At 45.1% G+C, this 25,406-nt stretch overlaps 1 protein-coding gene across 1 annotated transcript; it reads left to right on the top strand.

Moving 5' to 3' along the window:
* Positions 1-8,950: 8,950 nt before the first annotated feature.
* PNMA3 (PNMA family member 3) lies at positions 8,951-12,469 on the top strand. The gene is made up of 2 exons (XM_040627116.1): positions 8,951-10,307; positions 10,429-12,469. Exons 1-2 carry the CDS (start codon positions 9,003-9,005, stop codon positions 10,528-10,530), a joined length of 1,407 nt encoding a protein of 468 aa, XP_040483050.1. The 5' UTR covers positions 8,951-9,002; the 3' UTR covers positions 10,531-12,469.
* The last annotated feature ends 12,937 nt before the right edge of the window (positions 12,470-25,406 follow it).

Here is a 25,406-nt window from a genome sequence, read left to right as displayed (position 1 = left end):
TTTTTTGAGATACTGATTTAAGTTTAATCTGTCACTGAAGTATGGAGTTTAGGTGTTGTGAATGCTTTCTTTATGGGACTAGAAGGAAATTTTTGCATATTGAAAATTTTGTTGTGGCAATTAAGAGCATGCACATATGCTGGGATGACTAAACTCACTGAATGTGTTTCCACCTCCATCCCTCTTGGTTGCTAAGAACCACAGGTAATGTTAGAAGTGAAAGACTAAAAAGTCTAGAATAGAAATGCTAAGCCCCTGAGTGGAGCATTTGGATAGAGAACTATTCTGGTCTGTGAATTTGGCATCCTTTGGAAAACTGACCCCTCAAAAATGAAAAACTGAAACCCTTCCCCAAGGACTGACAGGAAACCTGTCATTTCTGGAGTTTTCAGGGTTATTAGACCTGAGAACTAGAAATGAAAAGTCTGGAACCAGATACTGATGTGTCACCAGTCTCACGTAAGATCACTGCCCAATGCTGGGACTCATGCAGCACTAGGTAGGCATGGACAAAACCTCATGTCTCCTTGAGCTAATCAAGGTTTCCCAGATAGTGGTTAGCTACAAGAACTGCTGGCCAAAATAAGCACATTCCAGCTTGTCCAAATCTAGGCCTCCGCACTACTGATTTCAAGTGAGCAACATCAACATGTTGCCTCCACAAGGCGATCCTTCTTCATCATCTCAAAGGCAGGCTAGACAATATTCTCTGGTTTACAATATCCCTGTGCCTCCTGTGTGTTTCTCAGAAGTGTCAAGTTCAACCTTAGTCATGGGGACCCTCCAGTCATCATAAACTCTAGAGTGGCTATCATGGTGACCTCAACAAGCCAAGTCAAGTAAATGTGATAACACAGGCCAACCTGAAATAAGGGATAAAACCCACCTTTCCACCAGAAAAACACCAAGGGGCCCCAAAGTCCAAGCTTACCATATAACGAAGATAATCCTAAAAATTATATGAGACATAATGGCACATAAGTATTACACAAAATCTCTCCTTTGTGTTTTTCATGAGTGCCCAAATGTCTGAAAAAACCCATGTCTTCTTTTTCCGTGAAAATATCACCCATATTTCTTCTACCTAGAAACAAGCAGCTCCATTGCTCATTTTTATTTTCCACTTAATTCTCTTTATAACATCATAATTTGTTCAATAGGGTCTCCATTCAAAGCACCATTCCAGTTCTCAGCACTATAATAGTATAAGTTATGTGTTTCTCCCCATTAATCGAGCAAATGATGCAAAGCACAAATAACACAAAAAAGTTAGGAAGACTCAATATTATCAAGATGTCAATTCTTCCCAAATTTATATGTAAATTGAATCAGTTTCAATGAAAATCCCACCAAGTTATTGTGTGGATATTAGCAAACTGATTCTAAAGTTTATATGGAGAGGCAAAAGACCCAGAATAGCCAACTCAATATTGAAGGAGAACAAAGTTGGAGGGCTGACACTACCCAACTTCAAGACTTATTGTAAAGCTACAGTAATCAAGATGGTGTATTGGCAAAACAATAGACAAATAGATTAATAGAACAGAATAGAGAGCCCATAAACAGACCAACCTATAGTCAACTGATCTTCCATGAAAGAGCAAAGATAGTCTTTTAGACAAATGGTACTGGAACAACTGGATATCTACATGCAAAAAAAAAATTAGACATAGACTTTACACCCTTCACAAAAATAAATTCAAAAAAGGGGTGCCTGGGTGGTGTGGTCAGTTAAGCGTCTCTCGGTTTTGGTTCAGGTTGTAATTTCAGGATCTTGAGATCCAGTGCCACACTGGGCTCTACACTCAGCACAGAGTCTGCTTGAGATTCTCTTTCCCTGTACCTCTGTCCATCCTGCTCGTTCTCTATCTCTCTTTCTCTCTCAAATAAATAAATCTGTAAAAAAATAAACTCAAAATGGACTATAGACCTAAATGTAAAACACAAAACAATAAAACTCCTAGAAGATAACACAGGATAAAACCTAGATGCCCTTGGGTATGGCAATGACTTTTTAGATAGAATGCAGAAGATACAATCCGTGAAAGAAATAATTGAGAAGTTGAACTTCATTTAAATTAAAGAATCCTGTGAAAGACAATGTCAAGAGAATCAGAAGACAAGCCACAGATGGGGAGAAAATATTTGCAGAACACACATGTGATAAAGGATTGTTATCCAAAATATATGAAGAACACTTGTTATCCAAAATATATGAAGAAACTCAAAAATAAGAAAACAAACAACCCTACTTAAAAATGGGCAAAAGACCTGAAAATACACTTTACCAAATAAGACATATAGATGTCAAATAAGCACATGAAACTATGCTTCACATCATATGTCATCAGGAAAATGCAAATTAAAGCAATGAGATACCACCACCCACCTTAGAGTGGTCCAAATCTGGAGCACTAACAACACAAAATGCTGGTGAGTTTGTGGAGTAATAGGAATTCTCATTCATTGCTGGTGGGAATGTAAAATGGTAAAGCCACTTTGGAAGATAGCTTGCAGGTATCTTACAAAACTAAGCATACTCTTACCATATGATCTAGCAGTTGTACTCCTTGGTATTTACCCAAAAGAGCTGAAAATTTATGTCCACACAAAAACCTGCACAAGGATGTTTATAGCAGCTTTATTCATAAGTGCCAAAATTTGGAAACAACCAAGATATTTTTCAATAGCTGAATGGATAAACTATCCATCCAGACAATGAAATGTTATTCAGCGTTAAAAAGAAAGGAGTTATCAAGTGATGAAAAGACATGGAGGAATCTTAAATGCATATTATTAAATAAAAGAAGTCAGTATGAAAAGGGTATATACTATACAGTTCCAACTACATGACATTCTGGAAAAAGCAAAACTGTGGAGACAGTGAAAAGATCAATCCTTGACAGAGTTTAGTGGGGAGGGAGGGATTAATGAGTAGAACACAGAGGATTTTTAGGGCAGTGAAACCACTTTGTATGATATTATAATGGTAGATACATATCATTATACATTTGTCAAAACCCAGAGGATGTACAAGACCAAGAGTAAACCTTAATGTAAACTAGTTTGAGTAATTTTAACAAATGTACCACTATAGTGTGAGATGTCCATAGCATAGGGGGTTGTGTGTGTTGGCGGGAGTAAGAAGTATATGGGAGATCTCTGTATTTCCCACTCAATTTTGCTGTGAACCAAAAATTGCTCTGAAAAATACAGTTTATTAAATAAAAATAATGCAAAATGATGACTGAATAACTTTTTAGTAATTACATGTGCAATGAATGACATTATTTGCAAATAAGGGCACATTCTGAGGTACTGGGCGTTAAGATTTCAACCACATTAGAAACCCCAAGAGAGAACTGCCCAGCCAAACTTTCCCCCAATTCCTAACTCACAAAATTGTGAGCAGAATAAAATAGCTGTTGTAAGCCAGTATGTTTTGGGTAATCGGTTACACAACAAAAATAACTTTTTTTTTTTTTGCCTAGAAGGATCTTTCTTCCTTTTATTTTTTTCTTTTTATTTATTTTTTTAATAACTTTATTTTGTTACATTGGTCACCATACAGTACATCCCCAGTTTTTGATGCAATGTTCCATGACTCATTGTTTGCGTATAACACCCAGTGCTCTATGCAATACGTGCCCTCCTTAATACCCATCACCAGCCTATCCCATTCCCCCACCCCCCTCCCCTCTGAAGCCCTCAGTTTGTTTCCCAGAGTCCACGGTCTCTCATGGTTCATTCCCCCTTCTGTTTACCCCCCCTTCATTCTTCCCTTCCTTCTCCTACCGATCTTCCTATTTCTTATGTTCCATAAATGACTGAAACCATATGATAATTGTCATTTTCTGCTTGACTTATTTTGCCTAGCATTATCTCTTCCAGTCCCGTCCATGTTGCTGCAAATGTTGAGAAATCGTTCTTTTTGATGGCTGAGTAATATTCCATTGTATATATGGACCACATCTTCTTAATCCAGTCATCTGTTGAAGGGCATCTCGGCTCCTTCCACAATTTAGCTATTGTGGACAATGCTGCTATGAACATTGGGGTGCATATGGCCCTTCTCTTCACTACATCTGTATCTTTGGGGTAAATACCCAGTAGTGCAATTGCTGGATCATAGGGTAGCTCAATTTTTAACTTTTTAAGGGACCTCCACACTGTTTTCCAGAGTGGCTGTACCAACTTGCATTCCCACCAACAGTGTAAGAGGGATCCCCTTTCTCCACATCCTCTCCAACATTTGTTGTTTCCTGTCTTGTCAATTTTTGCCATTCTAACTGGCGTAAGGTGGTATCTCAGTGTGGTTTTGATTTGAATTTCCCTGATGGCTAATGATTTTGACCATTTTTTCATGTGTCTGTTAGCCATTTGTATGTCTTCATTGGAAAAGTGTCTGTTCATATCTTCTGCCCATTTTTTGATTTGATTATCTGTTTCCCGTGTATTGAGTTTGAGAAGTTCTTTGTAGATCTTGGATACCAGTCCTTTATCTGTAGTGTCATTTGCAAATATCTTCTCCCCTTCCACAGGCTGCCTCTTAGTTTTTTTTTTACTGTTTCCTTGGCTGTGCAGAAGCTTTTTATCTTGACGAACTCCCACAAGTTCATTTTTTCTTCTGTTTCTCTTGCCTTTGGAGATGTGTCATGGAAAAAGTTGCTGTGGCCGATGTCAAAAAGGTTGCAGCCTATGTTCTCCTCTAGGATTTTGATGGATTCCTGTCTCACATCGAGGTCTCTCATGCATTTGGAGTTTATCTTTGTGTATGGTGTCAGAGAGTGGTCAAGTTTCATTCTTTTGCATGTAGCTGTCCAATTTTCCCAGCACCATTTATTGAAGAGACTGTCTTTTTTCCACCGGATGTTTTTTCCTGCTTTATCAAAGACGAGTTGCCCAAAGAGCCGAGGGTCCATTTCTGGGTTCTCTATTCTGTTCCATTGGTTTATATGTCTGTTTTTGTGCCAGTACCATGCTGTCTTTGAGATCACAGCTTTGTAGTATAGCTTGAAATCTGGCAACGTGATGCCCACAACAAAAATAACTTAAATGGAAAAAGTTTCCAGATTAATAAAGAACTCTTATGAAGCATAAAAGAGGAGAAACTTCCCAACAATGAAATAGGAAAAATTAGTAAGAATTTCAAACAAAAGGAATCAGAAATGGACCCCAACCAAGGTATTAAACCTCATTTATAATCAGAGAAATTCAAAATAAAAGCACAATGAAATAACAATTGACATGCCTCTGAATTGGCAACATTTGAGCCACATAATATTAAATATTGGTGGGGGCACCTGGGTGGCTCCGTTGGTTAAGCAGCCAACTCTTGATTTCAGCTCAGGTCATGATCTCAGGGTCCTGGGATCGAGCCCCTTGTCTGGCTCCCCACTCAGCGAGTAGTTTGCTCAAAGATTCTCTCTCTCCCTCTGCCCCTCCCCCTGCTCAAGCTATTTCTTTCTCAAATAAATAAATAAATAAATCTTTTTTTAAAAAGGAGGGCACATGTTCTGATGATCACTGGATGTTATATGCAATGGATGAATCATTGAACACTACATCTGAAACTAATGATGTACTATATGTTGGCTAATTGAATTTAAATTAAAAAAATAAATGATGATGTGGAGTGATAGAGGTTTAAATTGGTGTAGCAACCCACAGAACAATTTGACAATATATGTTAAAACTGAAAATATTCTTTGACCCAGCAATGCCACTGCTAGGTACACACCCTAGTGAAACTCTCCAAGAATATTTAGAGCAGCATTATTTGTGATAGCTAAAAATGAGAAACAACTTAAATATCTTCAATGGGAAATTTATAAATAAATTTTTGTACACGCACACACATACACACTCCTACAATGAAATATTATACAGAATTGAAAATTGATAAACCAAACTTGCATGTATTAAAATGGCGGGTCTCACAAACATAATGATTAATTAACTAAATGGATGAATACAGAGAATATGATACCATCTATATAAAGTTTAAAACATGAGAACACAATACTAGCAGTTGTTTAAAGATATATTTTTTTGCAGTGGAAATGTAAAGAAATGTAAATGCAGAACAGTGCCTCCCTCTATGGAGCAGAGAGGTGGAGGCTATTGGGAAGGAATGTGCAAAGAGGTTAACTTCGTTGGCAGTGTTTTATGTCTTAGGTACTAGGTATAGAGGTATTGTTGCACTTTTTATATCTTTTTGTATGTTAAATATTGTAGAATGTTATTTTTTATAGTATTTACTTACCAGAAGCTCTTGTAAAAAAAAAAAAAACTTCCCAGGTCTGTCTCAGACCCAGCAGATCAGACTCCCCAGAGGTGGGGCTCAGGAATTTGCCCCCTGGGAAACCCTGACACTAGGGGTCTAAGCCAGGAGAAGACCACGCCTGTGGAGGTGGCCTACTTCATGCTCTATTACTCTTCCACTTTATAAGTGACATTTATCTATCAGTTCCTCGATTTTAGTGCCTTTGTGCTAGCTACCAGGAAAGACAATGGGGACAAAAAAAAAAAAAAACCCAAGATCTTTTTACTGGCTTCAAGGGTCTTCTATTTGAATGGAGGAAACATTATTGTTTGTTGTCTTTTGAGCAGAGAGTTGAGGAGGCCCTAAAACCGGAATGAAGGTCAACTCCAATTACAAAAGGGTTCAAAAACTTTCAAACTAAACATATTGAAATCTATCACTTCGACCCTGGTGTCCCTAAATCTTTTTTTCCTGACATCCAGGACATCCACAGATCTGCTTCATTGCACCTGACTGGAACTCCTACATGCTTCTTCCCAGAGAAATTCTGGATGCCCCCCCTTTGCCTTGGCTGTACTTTGCATCTCCCCATGATGTCTCATAACTTTGCCATTTACTCATTGTGTGACTTTGGGCTGGCTGTGTCCGTTCTCTGAGACTCCCTTTCTGCCTCTGTAAGTTGAGCAGATGGTTAAGTCCTCGGAGTGGCAAAACTTGGACCAGTATGTAGTCTTCCCAATCACCATGCTATTTCATTGCCTTTCCAGGATCACAGAAAGCCAATTTGGAAATTGGCAACCAAGTGTTTTATCAGAGACATGGATTCTATGTAACCTCTTAGATGTTTTTAAGAAAAAGAAGATACACCTGGTAGACTTCCAAAGCACCCAGACTAGGTCCCATTTCATATACCATGGAAAGTGAATCACGAGTTTTGGAGAAAACAATTTTAGACAATCTTGCCATTTTCCTACATGATTGAGCAGAAGGAAACCTTCAAATCTGAGGCTTAGCGAATTTTGTCTCTAGCAAATATGAGGAGGTTTTTTTTCCTCACAACGACTGTAAGTGGACAGAAATAAAGGAAGTAAATTCTAATGTGGATGAAACAACCAGAAGAGAAATAGCCCCAAGTGTATTCAAAGGATTAGGGGGCCCAATTTAGGCTCTAAACTGGGAATAGAAGTGGATGGCTCTATGCCCCAGCCAGTACAAGGTGGCTTTCCAGACGTGGTTGGGTGAGTGAACCTCCTGGGGGGCATCAACCACAGGCTCCTCCTTGTGTGGCTTGGGAGAGCCCTGCCCACAGGAGGCAAGGATGTAGTTGGCAGGGCAGGCAGGAGCACACAGACCACTGGACCTTTTGCCTGAGGGCAGTCACTCCCTCCCTCCTTCTGATGCCCAACTCACAGCCTACTGTCTACTGCCATGAGGAAAAGGCAGGCCCAAGGTGCTGAGTTCCAAACGGAGAAGCTTTTTCAGACAGTGGACTCGAAGCACCCAAAATGGAAAAAGCCCAAGCAAACCAGAACTCTGGGTCACCCTCTTTGGGACAGGCCACTGGCACTGGGGTAATGACACGCCTTGGCCGGTCGTGCGCCCACGCGCAAGCGTGGGGACTGCCGACCCTCCTCCGTTGGGGTGCAGTGTGTGAGTGCTCGTGTGCGCATGTGGCATCTATTCCACGGAATCGCACCCGGACGAGGTGCTTCTCGCCTAGCTGGGACAGGACCAGTTCTGGGTGGGGTGGAGGAGGGTGGAAGCAGGCGAAGAAGCCCCCAGAACGCCCCCCCCATCCCGTTCCCCACCCATGCCAGAACGCAGCGCTGGCGGGCGCATCTCGGGCCTGTCCAGCCCCTCTCTGGTGGGCACCCGGGGATGTGGAACCCTCGCCACGCTGACTCCCTGAGGGCACGTTCCGGGAGCGGCGGGCTGTGGACAGGGCTGGGTCTAGGATGGGGGCACCGACTCGCGGATCCCCAGGGTCCCCACCTGTGCCAGCGCCCCCTCGGGGGCGGGGGAAGGAGCAGGTGACGTCACGCGCGGTCCCCGGGTGCCCGCGGCGGTGGCCGCAGCCCGGCCGCGTGACCCGCGCGCGCCAATGACCCGGCGGTCTCCGGGGCGACGCGGAGGGTCCGCGCTCCGCCGCCACTGCGCCCCCGCCCCGAGTCCGCACTGCAGAGAGTGGTGGCGAGCCGGCGCCGGCGCGCTGGCCCACGTGCCGCGCGGAGAGAGGGACAGGGAGAGGAAGAAGGAGAGGGAGTGCGAGAAAGCCACGGAAAGGGGCGCACGACCCGGCCGCTGCTCCGCGCAGCCCCTGCGGCGCCCCTCCTGCTGGGACCTCCACCAGGAAGGACCCCGACCCAGCGGAAGGTACCAGACCCGGGGAGGGTGCGCTTGGCCCCCAAGAGACCCCGCCACCCTCCGCCCGCCCCAGCAGGACTGCGGCAGCCCGCGGGGACGGGGGGACGGGGTGGGGAGGGGGCTGTGGCCCCTGCGGGCCGGTGGAAGGAGGGGCAGGGGTCGAGCCCGGGCGGCAAAGGCGACGCCCCGCGGGAGGAGGGTCACCTGGGGGAGGGAGAGGGGGTGCCGGCATTAACCTTGCTCTCGCCCGGTTCGTATTCACAGGCTGTGGAGACCCGGGCTGTCAGCTGTCGCCCTGAGAGTTGGCCCAGATATATGTGCATCACGCAGTGATCATTCCCCCCCTAAATTAGACTCCGCAGAGATTGGAGATATGCCATTGACCCTGTTGCAGGATTGGTGTAGGGGGGAACATCTGAACACCCAGCGGTCCATGCTCATCCTGGGGATTCCTGAGGACTGTGGTGAGGATGAATTTGAGGAGACTCTTCAGGAGGCTCTCAGGCACCTGGGCAGGTATAGGGTCATTGGTAGGATGTTTAGGAGGGAAGAGAATGCCCAAGCATTTCTCTTGGAGCTTGCCCAAGATATTGACTATGCTTTGATCCCCAGGGAAATACCAGGAAAGGGAGGGCCCTGGGAAGTGGTTGTAAAACCTCGGAACTCAGATGGGGAATTTCTCAATAGACTCAACCGCTTCTTAGAGGAGGAGAGGCGGACAGTGTCAGACATGAACAGAGTGCTTGGATCAGACACCAACTCTCCTGCTCCGAGAGTGGCCATATCACCCGACTTCTGGACCTGGGCCCAGACCCTGGGGGCAGCAGTGCAGCCTCTGCTAGAACAAATGTTGTACAGAGAACTAAGAGTGTTTTCTGGGAATACTGTGTCCATTCCAGGGGCGTTGGCCTTTGAAGCCTGGTTCGAGCACACCACTGAAATGCTACAGATGTGGCAGGTGCCTGAGGGTGAAAAGAGGAGGCGGCTGATGGAATGCTTGCGGGGTCCTGCTCTGCAGGTGGTCAGTGGGCTCCGGGCCAACAATGCTGCCATAACTGTGGAGGAGTGCCTGGCAGCCCTGCAACAGGTGTTTGGACCTGTGGAGAGCCGTAAAATCGCCCATGTAAAATTTTGTAAGGCCTATCAGGAGGTAGGAGAGAAAGTCTCCAGCTTTGTGTTGCGTTTGGAACCCCTGCTCCAAAGAGCTGTAGAAAAAAATGCAGTATTACGAAGAAATGTGAATCAGGCTCGCCTGAAACAAGTCTTAAGTGGGGCTACCCTTACTGACAAACTTCGAGACAGGCTTAAGTTGATGAAACAGCGAAGGAAACCACCTGGTTTCCTGGCACTGGTGAAGCTCCTGCGTGAGGAAGAGGAGTGGGAGGCCACTTTTGGTCCAGAGAGGGAGAGGATACCAGGACTGGATGCAGGCATAAGGTCATCTGCCAGAGCCAATGCTTTCAGAGCAGTGTCTTTCCCTGCCCCTGGCAACACTTTTCAGGCCAGGCCTTCCCAAGGGTCACGGCGCAGGAGGGGCAGAGGACAACACCGAAGGGGTCGGGTGCTAAGGGCCAGCTCTCGAGGTTCAGGAAAACGGAAACACCACACATTTTGCTATAGCTGTGGAGAAGATGGCCACATCAAGGCAAAGTGTAGCAACGCTCCAAACCTGCTGTTGGTAAAGCAGAAAAGACAGGCTGCAACGGAGTCGGGAAATGGGGACTGGGCTTGGGAAAAGAGCCATCCCAAGCCCAAGGCCAAATAGGCTCAGGAGAACAGGGCAGCTCTTCTTACTATAGGCCAAGGAAATGGAAGAGTTATTGGAAGAAGGGAAAGGGGCAGTCCACACAAACAGCAGGGTACTTCAGTGGGGCGGAGGGGCAAAGCCAGGCCCAGGCTGAGACCCTTCATCCTCTGTCGACTGAAAGGGACTCCACTCCCCAAGCTACGTGGGGCTCAGTGATGGCCGAGAACAGTGCCCTGAAGAGGTGCCAGAGATACAAGTGGCAGGCTGCCACACCCAGCGCATGGGGTGCACCAGGTGCAGGCAGAGACCCCAACATAGCAGAGGCTGAAGAAGGTGCAGCTGGGGACTCAGTCATCAACCCCATCCTCTGGCCACCCCCAAATGCTCACCCCATGGGCTCCAAGCTAAAGATGCCTACTGGCCCCCAGGCCACAGTGGGCCTGGAGGAATATTCCCCAGGGCCAGCCCTGCCAGGAGTCAGCTCAAGCAAGGAAGAGCTGCACAGCAGAGAGGTAATGCCCTGGAGGGGAGGCCACATGGTCCAGCCTGTCCACTGCTCTGGGGGAGCCCCGAGAAGGTGGCATCCTCGAGCCCCTGCACAAGTGAGGGCAGGAGACCCAAAGGCCCTGGGAGCCTAGCACCAGCCTATGAGAAGCTTCCTTCCCCTGCAGCCTGGAAGGGCTGTGGGGGCAAGGAGAGCAAAGACTGTGAGGAGAAGATCCCCAGGCCAGAGCCTTGGCTCAGCCTGAGGTGGGGTGCTAGGTAGTTGGCTGGCTTTGGTGTGACTGGGTGTGCAGGGAAACTTTTGTTCCAAAGCAGGAGGAGGACGAGAAAGAGGAGAAGAAAAAGGTGTAGGAGAGGAAGAGGAAGAGAAGGAAAAGGTAGAGGAGAGAGGGAGGAAGGGGGAGGACTTGGTGGTGGAAGGTGTTTCTGCTTTTGTTTGTACAGTGCCACTGGAGACCAGGAGATCACAGGCAAGGAGACCTGGGACTGGTCTGGTGAACCACAATTCAGCAGCTGCCAATACCAAGTCCAGCTCCATCCCTGCCAATTTGGACAGCTGGCTTGGGGCAGCCCTGAGTGGCCAGTTCCAGCCTAGATGAGGGGCACCTGAAAATGTCTGCCACCCACACTGGACTGCGAGATGTTAGGGACCATCTCAAGGGTGCCAGCCTCTTGGGTCTCCCAAGAGGGGGACTCTCATTCAGTGACCCCCGGGGCACGTTGCTCCATGTTCCGGGAAGCCCACTTGTGTCTCTGTAGGGCCCTTTGTGACCCACGTGTCCAGTTACTCCCCCTCCCCGCTAGTTACCATTCCTGTGCAGAGCCTTGAGGTGTGCAGGAGCCCGCGGTGGGTGTCCTGGCCTACCGGGGCAGCCACCTCTCAGCCCGGGAGCGTGCCATGAGCTGCGGTGGGAACCAAGGCTCTGCTCGCTCTCTTCCCGTGCTGTGAGCTCAACCTCTGCTTTCTCGGTGGAGATTTAGGCCAGACGCTGCTTGTTCTTGTGGAGATGTGTGTGTGTTCTTATCCGAGCAGCTGCCCCCACCCCACCCCGGAGTTCCGGAGCCCGGTTCCAGGAGATGGCGGGAAGGATGCCCCCAGGGCACGGCTGGTGCTCACCCCGTGACCTCAGGAAGGAAGAACCGGACCAAGGATAGAGGTGGCCGGCGGGAGTCTCCACGGCAACTGTGCTCTGATGTGCCACCCTGTTGTTACTTGTGACTCTGTTTCCTTGGCTTGGCCGAGTGTCCCCTGCTGCGTTTTCCAGCGTCCTGGGAGTGTCCTGTGCAGGCCACGGGGCAGGACCAGGCCCCAGCATGCCGGCCAGAGGGGAGGGTGCCCTGGAGTGAGGGGACGTGGCCAGCGTCCATCGTCCTGGCCAGAGGTGGATCGAGGGGCCCTCAGGAAGGGAGACTGAGGCAGGAGGGCCACGGTGTTGGGGGAAGCAGAGGCACCTCGTGTGGGACCCCAAGAGGAGGGGGTCCGTGACCTATGGGCTCTAGTGGCTGTTAGATGTCCCTCTGTCTGTTGTCATTCCCTTTCTTTGATGGTTTCAGTAAATGTTTCTCTTCAATAAATTTCATTGAATGTTTCAGCTGAGTCTTGCCTCTGCTGTTGGAAGGGTCTACTGGGAATGCAGGTGTAGGGGGGGAAACAGTGGCCTGGTCAACATGCGAATATGTGTGGGGTAAGGTCCATGAGAGCTTTGCAGTGTCTTAATTGCAAAAGGTGGTCAACATCTACGGAAGAGTGGCTTATGGACTTTGGCAAGAGAATGAAGCTAAGCAGAGCCAGATGGTGCCAGTGAACAGGACGTTGGTGGGAGTGTTCAGTGGCTGTCTGGATTCTCAGGGCACTTAGGGAACTTACAGGAATAAGGGAGGGCAAGGGACAGAAGGCAGTATCCAGAGGCCCCAGGATCCCTCACTGTCTTATTGGGGCTCAGGGCATCCAGACCTACAGCATCAAAATCAGGCCAGCCTGTGTAAGTGTGTATATGAGTAAGTATGTGAAAGTATGTATGAGTTTGTGAATGTGTGCTTATATGTGTGTCAGTAAATGTGTGTGAATATGTGATTGAGTATGTAAGACTGTGTTAGTGAATGTATGTAAATGTGTGTGTTGAGTGTAGGCATTTGTATGTGTTACTTTGTGCATGAGTGTGTGAGTATGTAGGTAGGTGGATGTATGTTTATATGTGTTAGTGTATTCAGTGAAAATATGTGTCAGTGTGTGAGTGTCTATGTATGAACATGAGAATGAAATGAGCAGATGTCAGTGAATGCATGTGTGTGTAAATGTGTACATGGGTTAATGTGTCTTGTGGGTGACTGTGAGTATGTATGAGTTTGTGAGCATTTACAAGTTTGTGTGTACATAATTGTGTGTGAATGAGTGTGACTATGTGGGTGTCCCAGTGTATATTTATGAGTGTTCATATGTATAAGTGGATTTGTGTCAGTGAATGTATGTGAGTGTGTGTGAAAGTGTTGATGAGTGAAAATGTCTGGTGTATGAGTGAGTATGTACGAATTTGTGTGGTTAGTGTGTGTATGAGTGAATATGTGCTAATGGGTGAGTGTACATGTGTCAGAGTATGAGTGAATGAATGAAAGGATGTGTGAGTTTCTGTGTGAGTGCACGAGTTAGACGGTGGTTTTTTATTTCTTTGAGGAACCAAACAAGAGAGTTGGAAGAAGGCAGAGCAAGAACATGTCACTACTTTGTGAAACAGGAGCAAGACTTCTGTTGGCGCCAAGCCGATGAGCCCTACAGCTGCACCTACTATGCAATCATCCATTCACAACCCCTGCATGTCACTGTTATCAAGGTTTCTACACTTGTGTGTGTTGCTAATATTGTTGTGTGATTAAAGCCTATGTGAACATCTGTTTGTGAGTCTTTTTGTGGACTTTTGTTTTCCTTTCTCTTGGATATAGCATTGGAATGGCTGGGCCACAGAATAGGGTTACGTTTAACTTTGTAAGAAATTCAAAGCTGTTATGACAATTTGTACTCCCATCAGTAGTGCCTGTTTCTTGGGGTTCTCAGAAATTTTGTGTTGTCAGCTTTGAACTTTTAGCCATTCTGTCAGTGACTCATTGTGGTATTTCATCGTGGTATTGGTTTGCATTTTTGTGACGATTAATGATATGGAACACTTTTTTGTGTGATTATTAGCTATCCTTCTTAATGAACTGAGTATTCAAGTCTCTTGCCCAGTTTTCAAGTGGGGTCTTTGACTTTGTTTCATTATTGACTTGTGCAAATTGTCAAAATACTCTGGATACAAGCCTTTTATAAGATATATGTGTTGGGACTATTTTCTCCCTGTTGTATCTTATCTATGCACATTCTTAGTGGTCTCTGTTCATAAGAAGATGGATTTAACTGTGATGAGGTCCACTGCATCATTTCTTTTCTTCTATAGTGACTACTTTCTGAGTCCTGCGTAAGAGATCTTTCCTTGACTCACATTTGCAAAGGTATTGCCTAGTTTTCCTCTAGAAGCCCTGTAGTTTTAGCTTTTCATTTAGGTCTTAGGATGTACCTAAATTAATTTTTGTATTTGGGCGAAGGTGTGGGGTCAGGATCCATTTGAAAAATTTTCATTTTGACACTGATTTTATTTAGAGTGTTGGTCAAAAATTAGTTGTGCACCTGTGGTTCTATCATGGTGTTCCATATTCCCTCTTCTGTATTTTTCAGCTCCAGACTTTCCATTTGGTTCTTCATTATAGATATCCTTTTCCTATTGAGACTTTTCCTCATTGCTTCCTTCATTATTTTCATGTTTCCCTTTCAATTTTGGAACATATTTATTTCCAATAGCTGTCTTTAAATCCCTGTGTGTTAACCCCATCATCCTTGCCATTTATGGACCTACTCGCACATTTCCCCCTTGGTTAGGGGTCATGTTTCCTTCCTTCACATATCTAAAAGTTTTGCATAGAGGCCAGACAATTTGGTTATTATGTTGTTAGGTGTCTAAGTTTTGTTTATCTTATTTCTGTGTTCAGTTTTGTTCCAGTATGCAGTTTATTTACTTACAAACCACAATGAGCCTTTCCAGGTTTGTTGTTAAGCTTTGTTAATGTAGGTCTTATAGAGCTACCTGAGCCGTTCTCCTAATGTACGACCTTACTGGGTTCTGTCATGAACATCTAGGAACTTCAATATGATCTCTCCACTCTGGCTGGTGGGAACACTGTGTAAGCTCTGGTAGCTCCCCATCTTACAGCTCCTGGTGAATGTTCTGTGCCCAAACTTGTGTTGTCTCAGTCTGAGCATGCAGAGTTAGTATGCAATCATAAACTCAGTGAGAACTTTGTGCAATACTCTGGACTCTTTCTATGCCCAGGTCCCTTCTCTCTAGAATATTGCTTGCAAAATGGAGTAATATCCAAATCCACAACTTAGCAAGACTGCCACATGCTTCTTGGATTCCCTCTCCCTCTGCCATAGACTGTAAAGTACCTCCATGCCAATAGCTGTGCTGATCTTTGGCCCCACCTTGATTGTTTGCCTTCTCTCAGGTCTCACAATCCTGGCAAGCTCCCCACAGCCAAAGTACTCATCCTGTAGGGGATGGAGTTAAATGGTCAGAAAATATTTGGTGCCTGGAAAAAATTAGTATAGATGGGGCCCAGGGTGATGGATAGACAAGCAAGGAAAGGGAGCATATCCACAGGGAAGTTGTATGGAGCTATGAAGTTCCTATGGTGACCATGCTAAGTTCGGACTTCTGCTGCAGATATGCAGCAGGCCATGGGACTCTCCAGGGAAGTATCACTGCCCCAGCAGTTTGTAAAGGAGAGGAATGACCTGCTCATGTCTGTGAACTAGAGAAGTCAGTGAGAAAGCAGTACTTGTGATGGACTAGAGGGAGCACTTGTGTCATATCAGAAGTGGCTACAGAGATCCTGGTGAAAAGTGAACCCAGAGGCTACTGAGTGTTTTGTGCTGAGGTTAGAAGAACACCAAAGCTGGGAGTCAAACAGATTCCTGTTGGACAGGATCTCTTTGCAGACCTGAGCTAAACTTCTCCATTGGAAAATGGCTTTTTGCCTAGCCATCTCCCACTCCCTAGAGGCAGCTGTCCGTGTCAACTAGTACCTGCTTCTCTCTAAACCAAAACTACAGGGGGCATTCAATGTCCCAAGAGGGAGGGCCTAGGTTCTGTCTAGAGGCCATGTGCTACTAGATGCATTCTTGTGTGAGTTGATCCTGAAAGGGCTCAGTTCTGCCAGGGAGTATGTGAGGACTACAAAGTCAGGCAGAATCGGTTTGGCCTGACTTCGCCCCAGTATGCCATCCCAATCAAGGCCAGACAACTTGCTTACAGTTATCTGTCACTGCTAGTGACAAGTGCTTACTGGATTACTCACAACCTCTTTGCCTAAAGGGAACACTTCTGTGGCATTCCCTTCAGGGATCCTGATCACTGCCCCCCTCACACACTCGTGATTTGGAGAAATCATAAGCTGGTTTGTCTGCGGTTGACTAGAGATTTGGGGAAACCATCTCCTACAGAGCCACCAAGAAGGACACAGAAGAGGGGCCTAACTTCAAAAGCCCAACCTGGAGGCAGGCGACAGAGCAGCACACCACAGGAAATACACATGGCCAGCTCCAGCAAAACCCTGGGGTTTCCTCGGCAAACATGTCTCAACCTTCCCACAATATGTGGGCAAGCACTACAAAGGCTTCAGAGCTAGTGCCAAAAAAGAAACCCAAGTAGTTCCTTTGGAAAGGATATGAATTCTAGAGGAATAAACATTTCCCAGGTGTATTAACCTCCTTTGGCTGCAGTAAAAGTTACCATCAACTGAGTGGCAATTCCTCAAAAAAGAAAAATTTATTGTCTCACAGTTCTGGAAGATAGAATTTGGAAATTAATGTATAAGCAGAGTTTGATCCTTCTGGAGACTCTGAGGGAGGACCTGTCCCATTTCTTTACCCTAGCTTCTGGTAGTCTTGGTATACGGCAGCACAAATACAACGTGCATATGGCATTCCCCCTGTGTGTATCTCTGTGTCCAAATTTCCACTGTTTACAAGGGCATCAGTCATATTGGATTAGGGGCCCAATCAATTCCCTTTTAACTAATTACATCTGCAATGACCTTAATTCAAAAGAAGTTCGCATTCTAACACAGGGAATATAGCTCATGGGGAGAGCATTTGACTGTAAAATAAGTTCACATTCTGAGGAACTAGGAGTTAGGACTTACGAAACAAATTTTTGGGGTACACAATAAGTTCATAGCACCAGGTACTAACAAATAGAGCCTCGAATATTATGCTTCATATGGCACTAACCATAGTAACAGATAGAATTAACTTTTAGCAGTATATACTTTTCTCTTTCTTTTTTAAAAAATATTTTATTGGGACACCTGGGTGGCTCAGTCAGTTACGTGTCTGCCTCTGGCTCAGGTCATGATCCCAGGGTCCTGGGATGGAGCCCCGGGTTCTCCCTCTCCCTCTGCCTCTCCACACCATTCATACTCTTGCTCTCACTCTCTCTCCCTCTCTCTCTGTCAAATAAATAAATAGATAAAATCTTGAAAACTTTTCTCTATTTATTTACTTATTTAGAGAGAAAGAGAGAGCATGAGCACAGGAGGGGCAGAAAGGGGGGGGGAGAGAGAATCTCAAGCAGACTCCGCACTGAGCTTGGAGCCCCACTGGGGCTCAATCTCATGTATGCTGAGATCACAACCAGAGCCGAAATCAAGAGTTGGTTGCTTAACCGACCGAGCCACCCAGGTGCCCCCATTTCTCTTTCTTAATGACATGATGAAAGGTTGACCATAAAGCCTAATAAAATTAGTGAATTTATTTCTGAGGCTTACATGGTTGTGATTTATTTATTCCCAAAAGACCAACACTAGAGTGAAAAACATGCAAGGATGCGTGTCATGCTTTCTGTTATAATGCCTTATTTGATAACATAAAATTTTACTTACAGATCACATAGGTTTATAATACACTAGGTGATGAGAAACAGCCTTGTTACCCAGGTTTACAATTGTTTAGAAAATGGATAAAATATGTTACCTCTATAGCATTTAAATCTTGGTATTGAAGACGTTAGTAATATCTATACTCAAAGAAGTATCCTATCATGTATTTCTTAGTGGTTTAAAAAATATTCTTCCAGGGGCGCCTGGGTGGCTCAGTCGATGAAGCATCTGCCTTCGGTTCAGGTCACGATTCCGGGGTCCTAGGAGCGAGCCCCCGCTTTGGCCTCCTTGCTCAGTGGGGAGTCTGCTTCTCCCCCTCCCTCTGCTGCTCCCCCTGCTTGTGCTCTCTCTCTCTCTCTCGCTCTCTCTCTCTCAAATAAATAAATAAAATCTTTTAAAAAAAATTCTTCCAACTGCATATTAACACAATTACTTAATTTGGAAAAAAAAAGGTCAGACTGTGCTGACAGAAGTTAAGGCCGATGTGCCTCATTGGCGTGACAATGATGAAGGCTTTCTCCAGTAAAGTTCCACGACACATATTTCCCATACATTGAATGAGCTAGATCTGCAACTTTAAAGTTTTAGCAACAATATGTGGAAAACATGCATACGGTAAGAGCATTTTTATCAAGAACTAATTATTGCCAAAACCATATTTAAATTAATTCTCAGTGTGCCCAGACTTTTCCAAGCAAATCAGATGAAACAAAGTAGTTCAAAGTGAAAGAATAAGAGACAGAATTTATAGCCATGTCTTTGCAAAAGTCTTTTGGTTTATTTCTCAGAAATTGTGAAATGAAGGAATCGAATGAGTGGAGGACCCATCCTTTTGCAGGCCAGGTGGTTTCCAAAAGGACTTAATCGAGTTGTCAGCTGATTGATAGGTCCTTAAAAACAATTTTTTTAATGATTTTTTATTATATTATGTTAGTCACCATACAGTACATCCCCGGTTTCCGATGTAAGGCTCGATGATTCATTAGTTGTGTATAACACCCAGTGCACCATGCAATACGTGCCCTCCTTACTACCCATCACCAGTCTATCCCATTCCCCCACCCCCCTCCCCTCTGAGGCCCTCAGTTTGTTTCTCAGAGTCCATAGTCTCTCATGTTTCATTCCCCCTTCTGATTACCCCCCCTTTCTTTATCCCTTTCTTCCCCTACCGATCATCCTACTTCTTATGTTCCATAGATGAGAGAAATCATATGATAGTTGTCTTTCTCTGCTTGACTTATTTCACTTAGCATTATCTCCTCCAGTGCCGTCCATGTTGCAGCAAATGTTGAGAACTCGTTCTTTCTGATAGCTGAGTAATATTCCATTGTATATATGGACCACAACTTCTTAATCCAGTCATCTGTTGAAGGGCATCTCGGCTCCTTCCACGATTTAGCTATTGTGGACATTGCTGCTATGAACATTGGGGTGCATATGGCCCTTCTCTTCACTACGTCTGTATCTTTGGGGTAAACACCCAGTAGTGCAATGGCTGGATCATAGGGTAGCTCAATTTTTAACTTTTTAAGGGACCTCCACACTGTTTTCCAGAGTGGCTGTACCAACTTGCATTCCCACCAACAATGTAGGAGGGATCCCCTTTCTCCACATCCTCTCCAACAATTGTTGTTTCTTGCCTTGTCTATTTTTGCCATTCTAACTGGCGTAAGGTGGTATCTCAGTGTGGTTTTGATTTGAATTTCCTTGATGGCTAATGATTTTGAACATTTTTTCATGTGTCTGTTAGCCATTTGTATGTCTTCATTGGAAAAGTGTCTGTTCATATCTTCTGCCCATTTTTTGATTTGTTTATTTGTTTCTCGTGTATTGAGTTTGAGAAGTTCTTTGTAGATCTTGGATACCAGTCCTTTATCTGTAGTGTCATTTGCAAATATATTCTCCCATTCCGTGGGCTGCCTCTTAGTTTTTCTGACTGTTTCCTTGGCTGTGCAGAAACTTTTAATCTTGATGAAGTCCCATAAATTCATTTTATCTTTTGTTTCTCTTGCCTTTGGGGATGTGTCATGAAAAAGGTTGCTTTGGCCGATGTCGTAGAGGTTGCTGCCTATGTTCTCCTCTAGAATTTTGATGGATTCCTGTCTCACATCGAGGTCTTTCATCCATTTGGAGTTTATTTTTGTGTATGGTGTGAGAGAGTGGTCAAGTTTCATTCTTTTGCATGTAGCTGTCCAATTTTCCCAGCACCATTTATTGAAGAGACTGTCTTTTTCCCACCGGATGTTTTTTCCTGCTTTATCAAATATTAGTTGCCCAAAGAGCCGAGGGTCCATTTCTGGGCTCTCTATTCTGTTCCATTGGTCTATGTGTCTGTTTTTGTGCCAGTACCATGCTGTCTTTGTGATCACAGCTTTGTAGTACAGCTCGAAATCCGGCATTGTGATGCCCCCAGCTTTGTTTTTCCTTTTCAACAGTTCCTTGGAGATTCGGGGCCTTTTCTGTTTCCATACAAATTTAAGGACTATTTGTTCCAGTTCTTTGAAAAATGTCCTCGGTATTTTGATCGGGATAGCATTGAAAGTGTAGATTGCTCTGGGTAGCATGGACATTTTAACTATGTTAATTCTTCCAATCCATGAGCATGGAATATCTTTCCATCTTTTTATGTCTTCCTCAATGTCTTTCAAGAGTGATTTATAGTTTCTAGAATATAGGTCCTTTACGTCTCTGGTTAAGTTAATTCCAAGGTAACGTATGGTTTTTGGTGCTATTGTAAATGGGATGGATTCCCTAATTTCTCTTTCTTCGGTCTCGTTATTCGTGTATAGAAATGCAACTGATTTCTGAGCATTGATTTTGTATCCCGCCACGTTACTGAATTGCTCTATAACTTCTAATAGTTTGGGAGTGGCTTCTTTTGGGTTTTCCATATAGAGTATCATGTCATCTGCAAAGAGAGACATTTTGACTTCTTCTTTGCCAATTTGAATACCTTTGATCCCTTTTTGTCGTCTGATTGCTGTTGCAAGGACTTCTAGTACTATGTTGAATAATAGTGGCGAGAGTGGGCATCCTTGTCGAGTTCCTGATCTTAAGGGAAAGGCTTCCAGCTTTTCCCCATTGAGAATAATATTTGCAGTAGGCTTTTCATAGATGGCTTTTATGAGATTGAGAAATGTACCTTCTATTCCTACACTCTGAAGGGTTTTAATCAGGAAAGGATGCTGTATTTTGTCAAATGCTTTTTCGGCATCGATTGAGAGGATCATATGGTTCCTGAGTCTTTTCTTGTTGATATGATGTATCACGCTGATTGATTTGCGAATATTGAACCACGCTTGCATCCCAGGTATGAATCCCACTTGATCGTGATGGATAATCCTTTTAATGTACTGTTGGATTCTATTAGCAAGTATCTTGTTGAGGATTTTGGCGTCCATATTCATTAGGGAAATCGGTCTGTAATTCTCCTTTTTGAGGGGGTCTTTGCCTGGTTTGGGGATCAAGGTAATATTGGCCTCATAGAATGAGTTTGGTAGCTTTCCTTCTGTTTCTATTTTTTGAAATAGCTTTAGGAGAATAGGTATTATTTCTTCTTTGAATGTTTGGTAGAATTCCCCAGGAAAACCGTCCGGGCCTGGAGTTTTGTTATTTGGAAGGTTGTTTATCACTGACTCAATTTCTTCATAATTAATTGGCCTGTTTAAGGAATCAATTTCTTCCGGTTTCAATCTTGGTAGTTTATAGGTTTCCAGGAAGGATTCCATCTCTTCCAGATTGCTTAGTTTATTGGCATATAGCTGTTGATAAAAATTTCTAATAATCCTTCCAATTTCAATGGTGTTCGTCGTGACCTCTCCTTTTTCATTCATAATTTTAATAATCTGGGTCCTTTCTCTTTTCTTTTGGATAAGTCTTGCCAGTGGTCTGTCAATTTTATTGATTCTCTCAAAGAACCAGCTTCTAGTCCTGTTGATCTGCTCTACTGTACTTCTGGTTTCTGCTTGATTGATTTCAGCTCTAATTTTGGTCAACTGCTTCCTCGTGCGTGGATTAGGCCTGTCCCTCTGTTGCTGTTCCAGCTTCTTGAGGTGAGAATATAAAAACTGCATTTTAGATTTTTCTATTCTTTTGAGTGAGGCTTGGATGGCTATGTATTTCCCCCTTAGGACTGCCTTTGCAGTATCCCATAGGTTTTGGACTGTTGTATTTTCATTCTCATTGGTCTCCATAAATTGTTTAATTTGATTTTTGATTTCCTGGTTTATCGAGTCATTCCTGAGCAGGATGGTTCTTAGTCTCCAAGTGTTTGAGTTTCTTCCAAATTTTTCCTTGTGGTTGAGTTCCAATTTCAGAGCGTTGTGGTCTGAGAATATGCAGGGGATAATTTCAATCTTTTGGTATCGGTTGAGACCTGTTTTGTGTCCCAGAACATGGTCTATTCTTGAGAATGTTCCATGGGCATTAGAATAGAATGAGTATTCTTTGGTTCTGGGGTGTAGTGTTCTATATATATCTATGAGGTCCAACTCGTCGAGTATGGCATTCAAAGCCTTTGATTCTTTGCTTAGTTTTTGCCAGGGTGTTCTGTCTATTTCTGAGAGTGGAGTGTTGAGGTCCCCTACTATTAATGTATTTTTATTTATATGTCTCTTTATTCTGGTTAAGAGTTGGCTTGTGTATCTTGCTGCTCCCCTGTTGGGGGCATATATATTTATAATTGTCATATCCACTTGTTGAATACTTCCCTTAAGAATAATATAGTGCCCTTCTGCATCTCTAACTATAGTCTGTAGTTTAAAATCCAATTTATCTGATATGAGAATTGCTACCCCAGCTTTCTTTTGAGGTCCATTTGCGTGAAAGATGGTACTCCATCCCCTTACTCTCAGTCTGAATGCATCTTTGGGTTCGAAATGAGTCTCTTGTAGACAGCAAATGGATGGGTCATTTCTTTTTATCCAATCTGCAACCCTGTGGCGTTTTATGGGATGGTTCAAACCATTTACATTAAGACTGATTACTGAGAGATATGATTTTAATGTTGCCATGTTGCCAGTAAAGTCTTTGTTTGTATTGGCTGTGACTTTCTGTTCTGTATCACTCTTGGGGCCTTTTTACTTTTATAGAACCCCCCGTAATATCTCCTGTAGGGCTGGTTTCGTGGTTACAAAATTGGTTAGTGACTGGCGATTCTGAAATGTCTTTATTTCTCCATCAATTCTGAATGACAGCCTTGCTGGATAAAGGATCCTTGGCTGCATGTTTTTCTCTGAAAGAGCTTTAAATATGCTCCCCCAACCCTTTCTCTCATTCCAGGTCTGTGTAGACAGGTCTGACGTAATTCTGATGCTTTTGCCTTGGTACGTGAGAAATTTCTTTGCCCTGGCCGCTTTCAATACTGTATCCTTGCATCTAATATTTGCGAATTGCACTATGACGTGACGTGGCGTAGGTTTGTCGTGGTTGAGCTTGGGAGGGGTCCTCTCTGCCTCTTGGACACGAATGTTTGTTTCCCTTGCTAGATTAGGGAAGTTTTCAGCTACAATTTGTTCAAATATCTCTTCTAGACCTCTGTTTTTCTCCACCCCCTCGGGGATGCCGATGATTCTAACATTGGATCGTTTCATTGAGTCAGTAATCTCCCGTAACCTACATTCGTGGGCGTGGATTTTTTTAAGACCATCTTCTATTTTCATTTTTTCCTCTATTAACCCATCCTCCAATTCACTAACCCGTTCCTCTGCTTCTGCGACCCTGGCTGTCAGAGCCTCTAGTTTTGCCTGCATTTGGCTCATAGAATTTTTAATTTCTGTCAGATTCGCTCTCATTTCTGTCCTTAGGGATTCTATATTCTCAGTAACCTTTTCGTTTATACTTTTTTCAATTCTACTCATCATTTTGACCATCGTTACTCTGAATTCCATTTCTGATAATTTGGTTACATCCATATCCATTATTTCTGTGGCAGAGGCCACAGAATCACTGTCTTTTCTTTGCTGGGGGGGGCTTCTCCTTCTTGTCATTCTGATGAAGAGAGGTTGCGGGGTTTCCAGAGCCCAAATTATTGACTGGGTCCCAGGCCGTGCCCCTTGTTTTATAGGGATCTTAGGGATGTGGGCTTCTTCTTTAAAGATTTTATTTATTTATTTATGTGGCAGCCAACCAGCGAGAGAGGGAACAGAAGCAGGGGAGTGGGAGACGGAGAAGCAGGCTCCCAGCGGAGGAGCCCGATGAGGGACTCCTTTCCGGAACACTGGGATCACGCCCTAAGCCGAAGTCAGGCGCTCAATGACTGCGCCACCCCGGCGCCCGGGTTGTGGGCGTCTTGATTTTTCAGCCTGCCTTCTGGGGGAGGGGCCTGCCGCGCCGATACTCAGGCAACCCTGTTTGGGTAGAGTCTCCGTGTCCCCTGCGAGGGGGGATGGGGATGGGCACTCTCTGAGCTGGTATTTCCAGGCTTTTGTTCTCTGGCAGCTTTCCCTGGCGGTTTGCTGTGCCTCTTCTGAGAGTCAGAGCAGCAGCGGCCAAATTTCAGCCTCTGTCACGGATCCCTGGCGGTCGGCTATGCCTCTTCTGAGAGTCAGAGCAGGAGTGACTGAATCTCAGCCTCTGTCACAGAACAGAGGGACCGGCCCGTTCTCCACTGATGTTCTGGCCACTTTAACTCTGTTACTGTGGGTGCTGCTCAACCCTGCAGCGTCCCGGGATGTGCGCCCCACACCCGGCGTCCCTGTCCCTCACTTCCAGGGCCGGCGCGTCTCTGTCCTTTGTGTTTCTAATGCCACCAGCCACCGGCCGCCCCGCGCGCTCCCGGGTCTCCCGGTCTCAGTCTATGCCCGGTGAGCACACCGCGATTCCGGAGTTCCGTGAGAAGCCTGGTGGCGCGCGCACCCGGTTAAGGGCCTCAGTCTGCTGTTTCGCGGGTGCCGACCACGAGTCCGCCTGCTCCCCCGTGCAGGTGGCCCGCCAGCCGCCCCGCGCACGCTCCGGGAGCTCCCGGTCTCAGTCTGGATCCCGTGAGCGCACCGGGATTCCGGTGTTCCGCGAGATGCCTGGTGGCGCGCGTTCACGGCTCACCGGTCTCAGTCCGCTCTCTCGCGGGTGCCCACCATGGGTCCGCCCGCTCCCCCGTGCAGGTGGCTGCCGCTTCCCAGCGCCCAAACGTGGCGGCTCCCTCCCGTTTATCTTCCGCTATCTGTGCGCGGTTTTACGGCTCCCCTCTTGGTACCTCAATACTCAGCGCTGGAGATGTTCATTTGTAGAGATCCAGATGTATCTTCCTGCGTCCTAGGCTGATTCCGTGGTTATTTAGGCTGGTCTGGTACCTATCCAGCTTGACTCAGGGGGACCGGCTGAAAAAGGAGTCCCCTACTCCTCCGCCATCTTAACTCCCCTTCCCTCTCTTTTTGTTTTTCAACTGCTGTGGCTAGGCTCATCTGCTTCTTAGGATTAAAAAAAAAAGGGTAAATAATCGTGCCTCGTATTCACACAGTTCATTCTTCTCCATGAAAACATTAATTCATTGGGGAAAAAAATCCCATCCATCTCTCCTAAAGATTCATTTACAACCAAATTTTACTTCTCATGTCAATTATT

Source organism: Ursus maritimus (genome assembly GCF_017311325.1).
Source record: "Ursus maritimus isolate PB19 chromosome X unlocalized genomic scaffold, ASM1731132v1 scaffold_X1, whole genome shotgun sequence".
Taxonomy (NCBI): Eukaryota; Metazoa; Chordata; class Mammalia; order Carnivora; family Ursidae; genus Ursus; species Ursus maritimus.
This window is presented reverse-complemented; position numbering and strand designations above follow the sequence as displayed.

Bases quoted from the DNA above. Each gene is read 5' to 3' on its own strand.
- PNMA3 (XM_040627116.1), top strand. From the start codon at position 9,003: ATGCCATTGACCCTGTTGCAGGATTGGTGTAGGGGGGAACATCTGAAC. The intron at 10,308-10,428 runs GTAAAGCAGAAA...TTCTTACTATAG, and splicing joins ACGCTCCAAACCTGCTGTTG to GCCAAGGAAATGGAAGAGTT.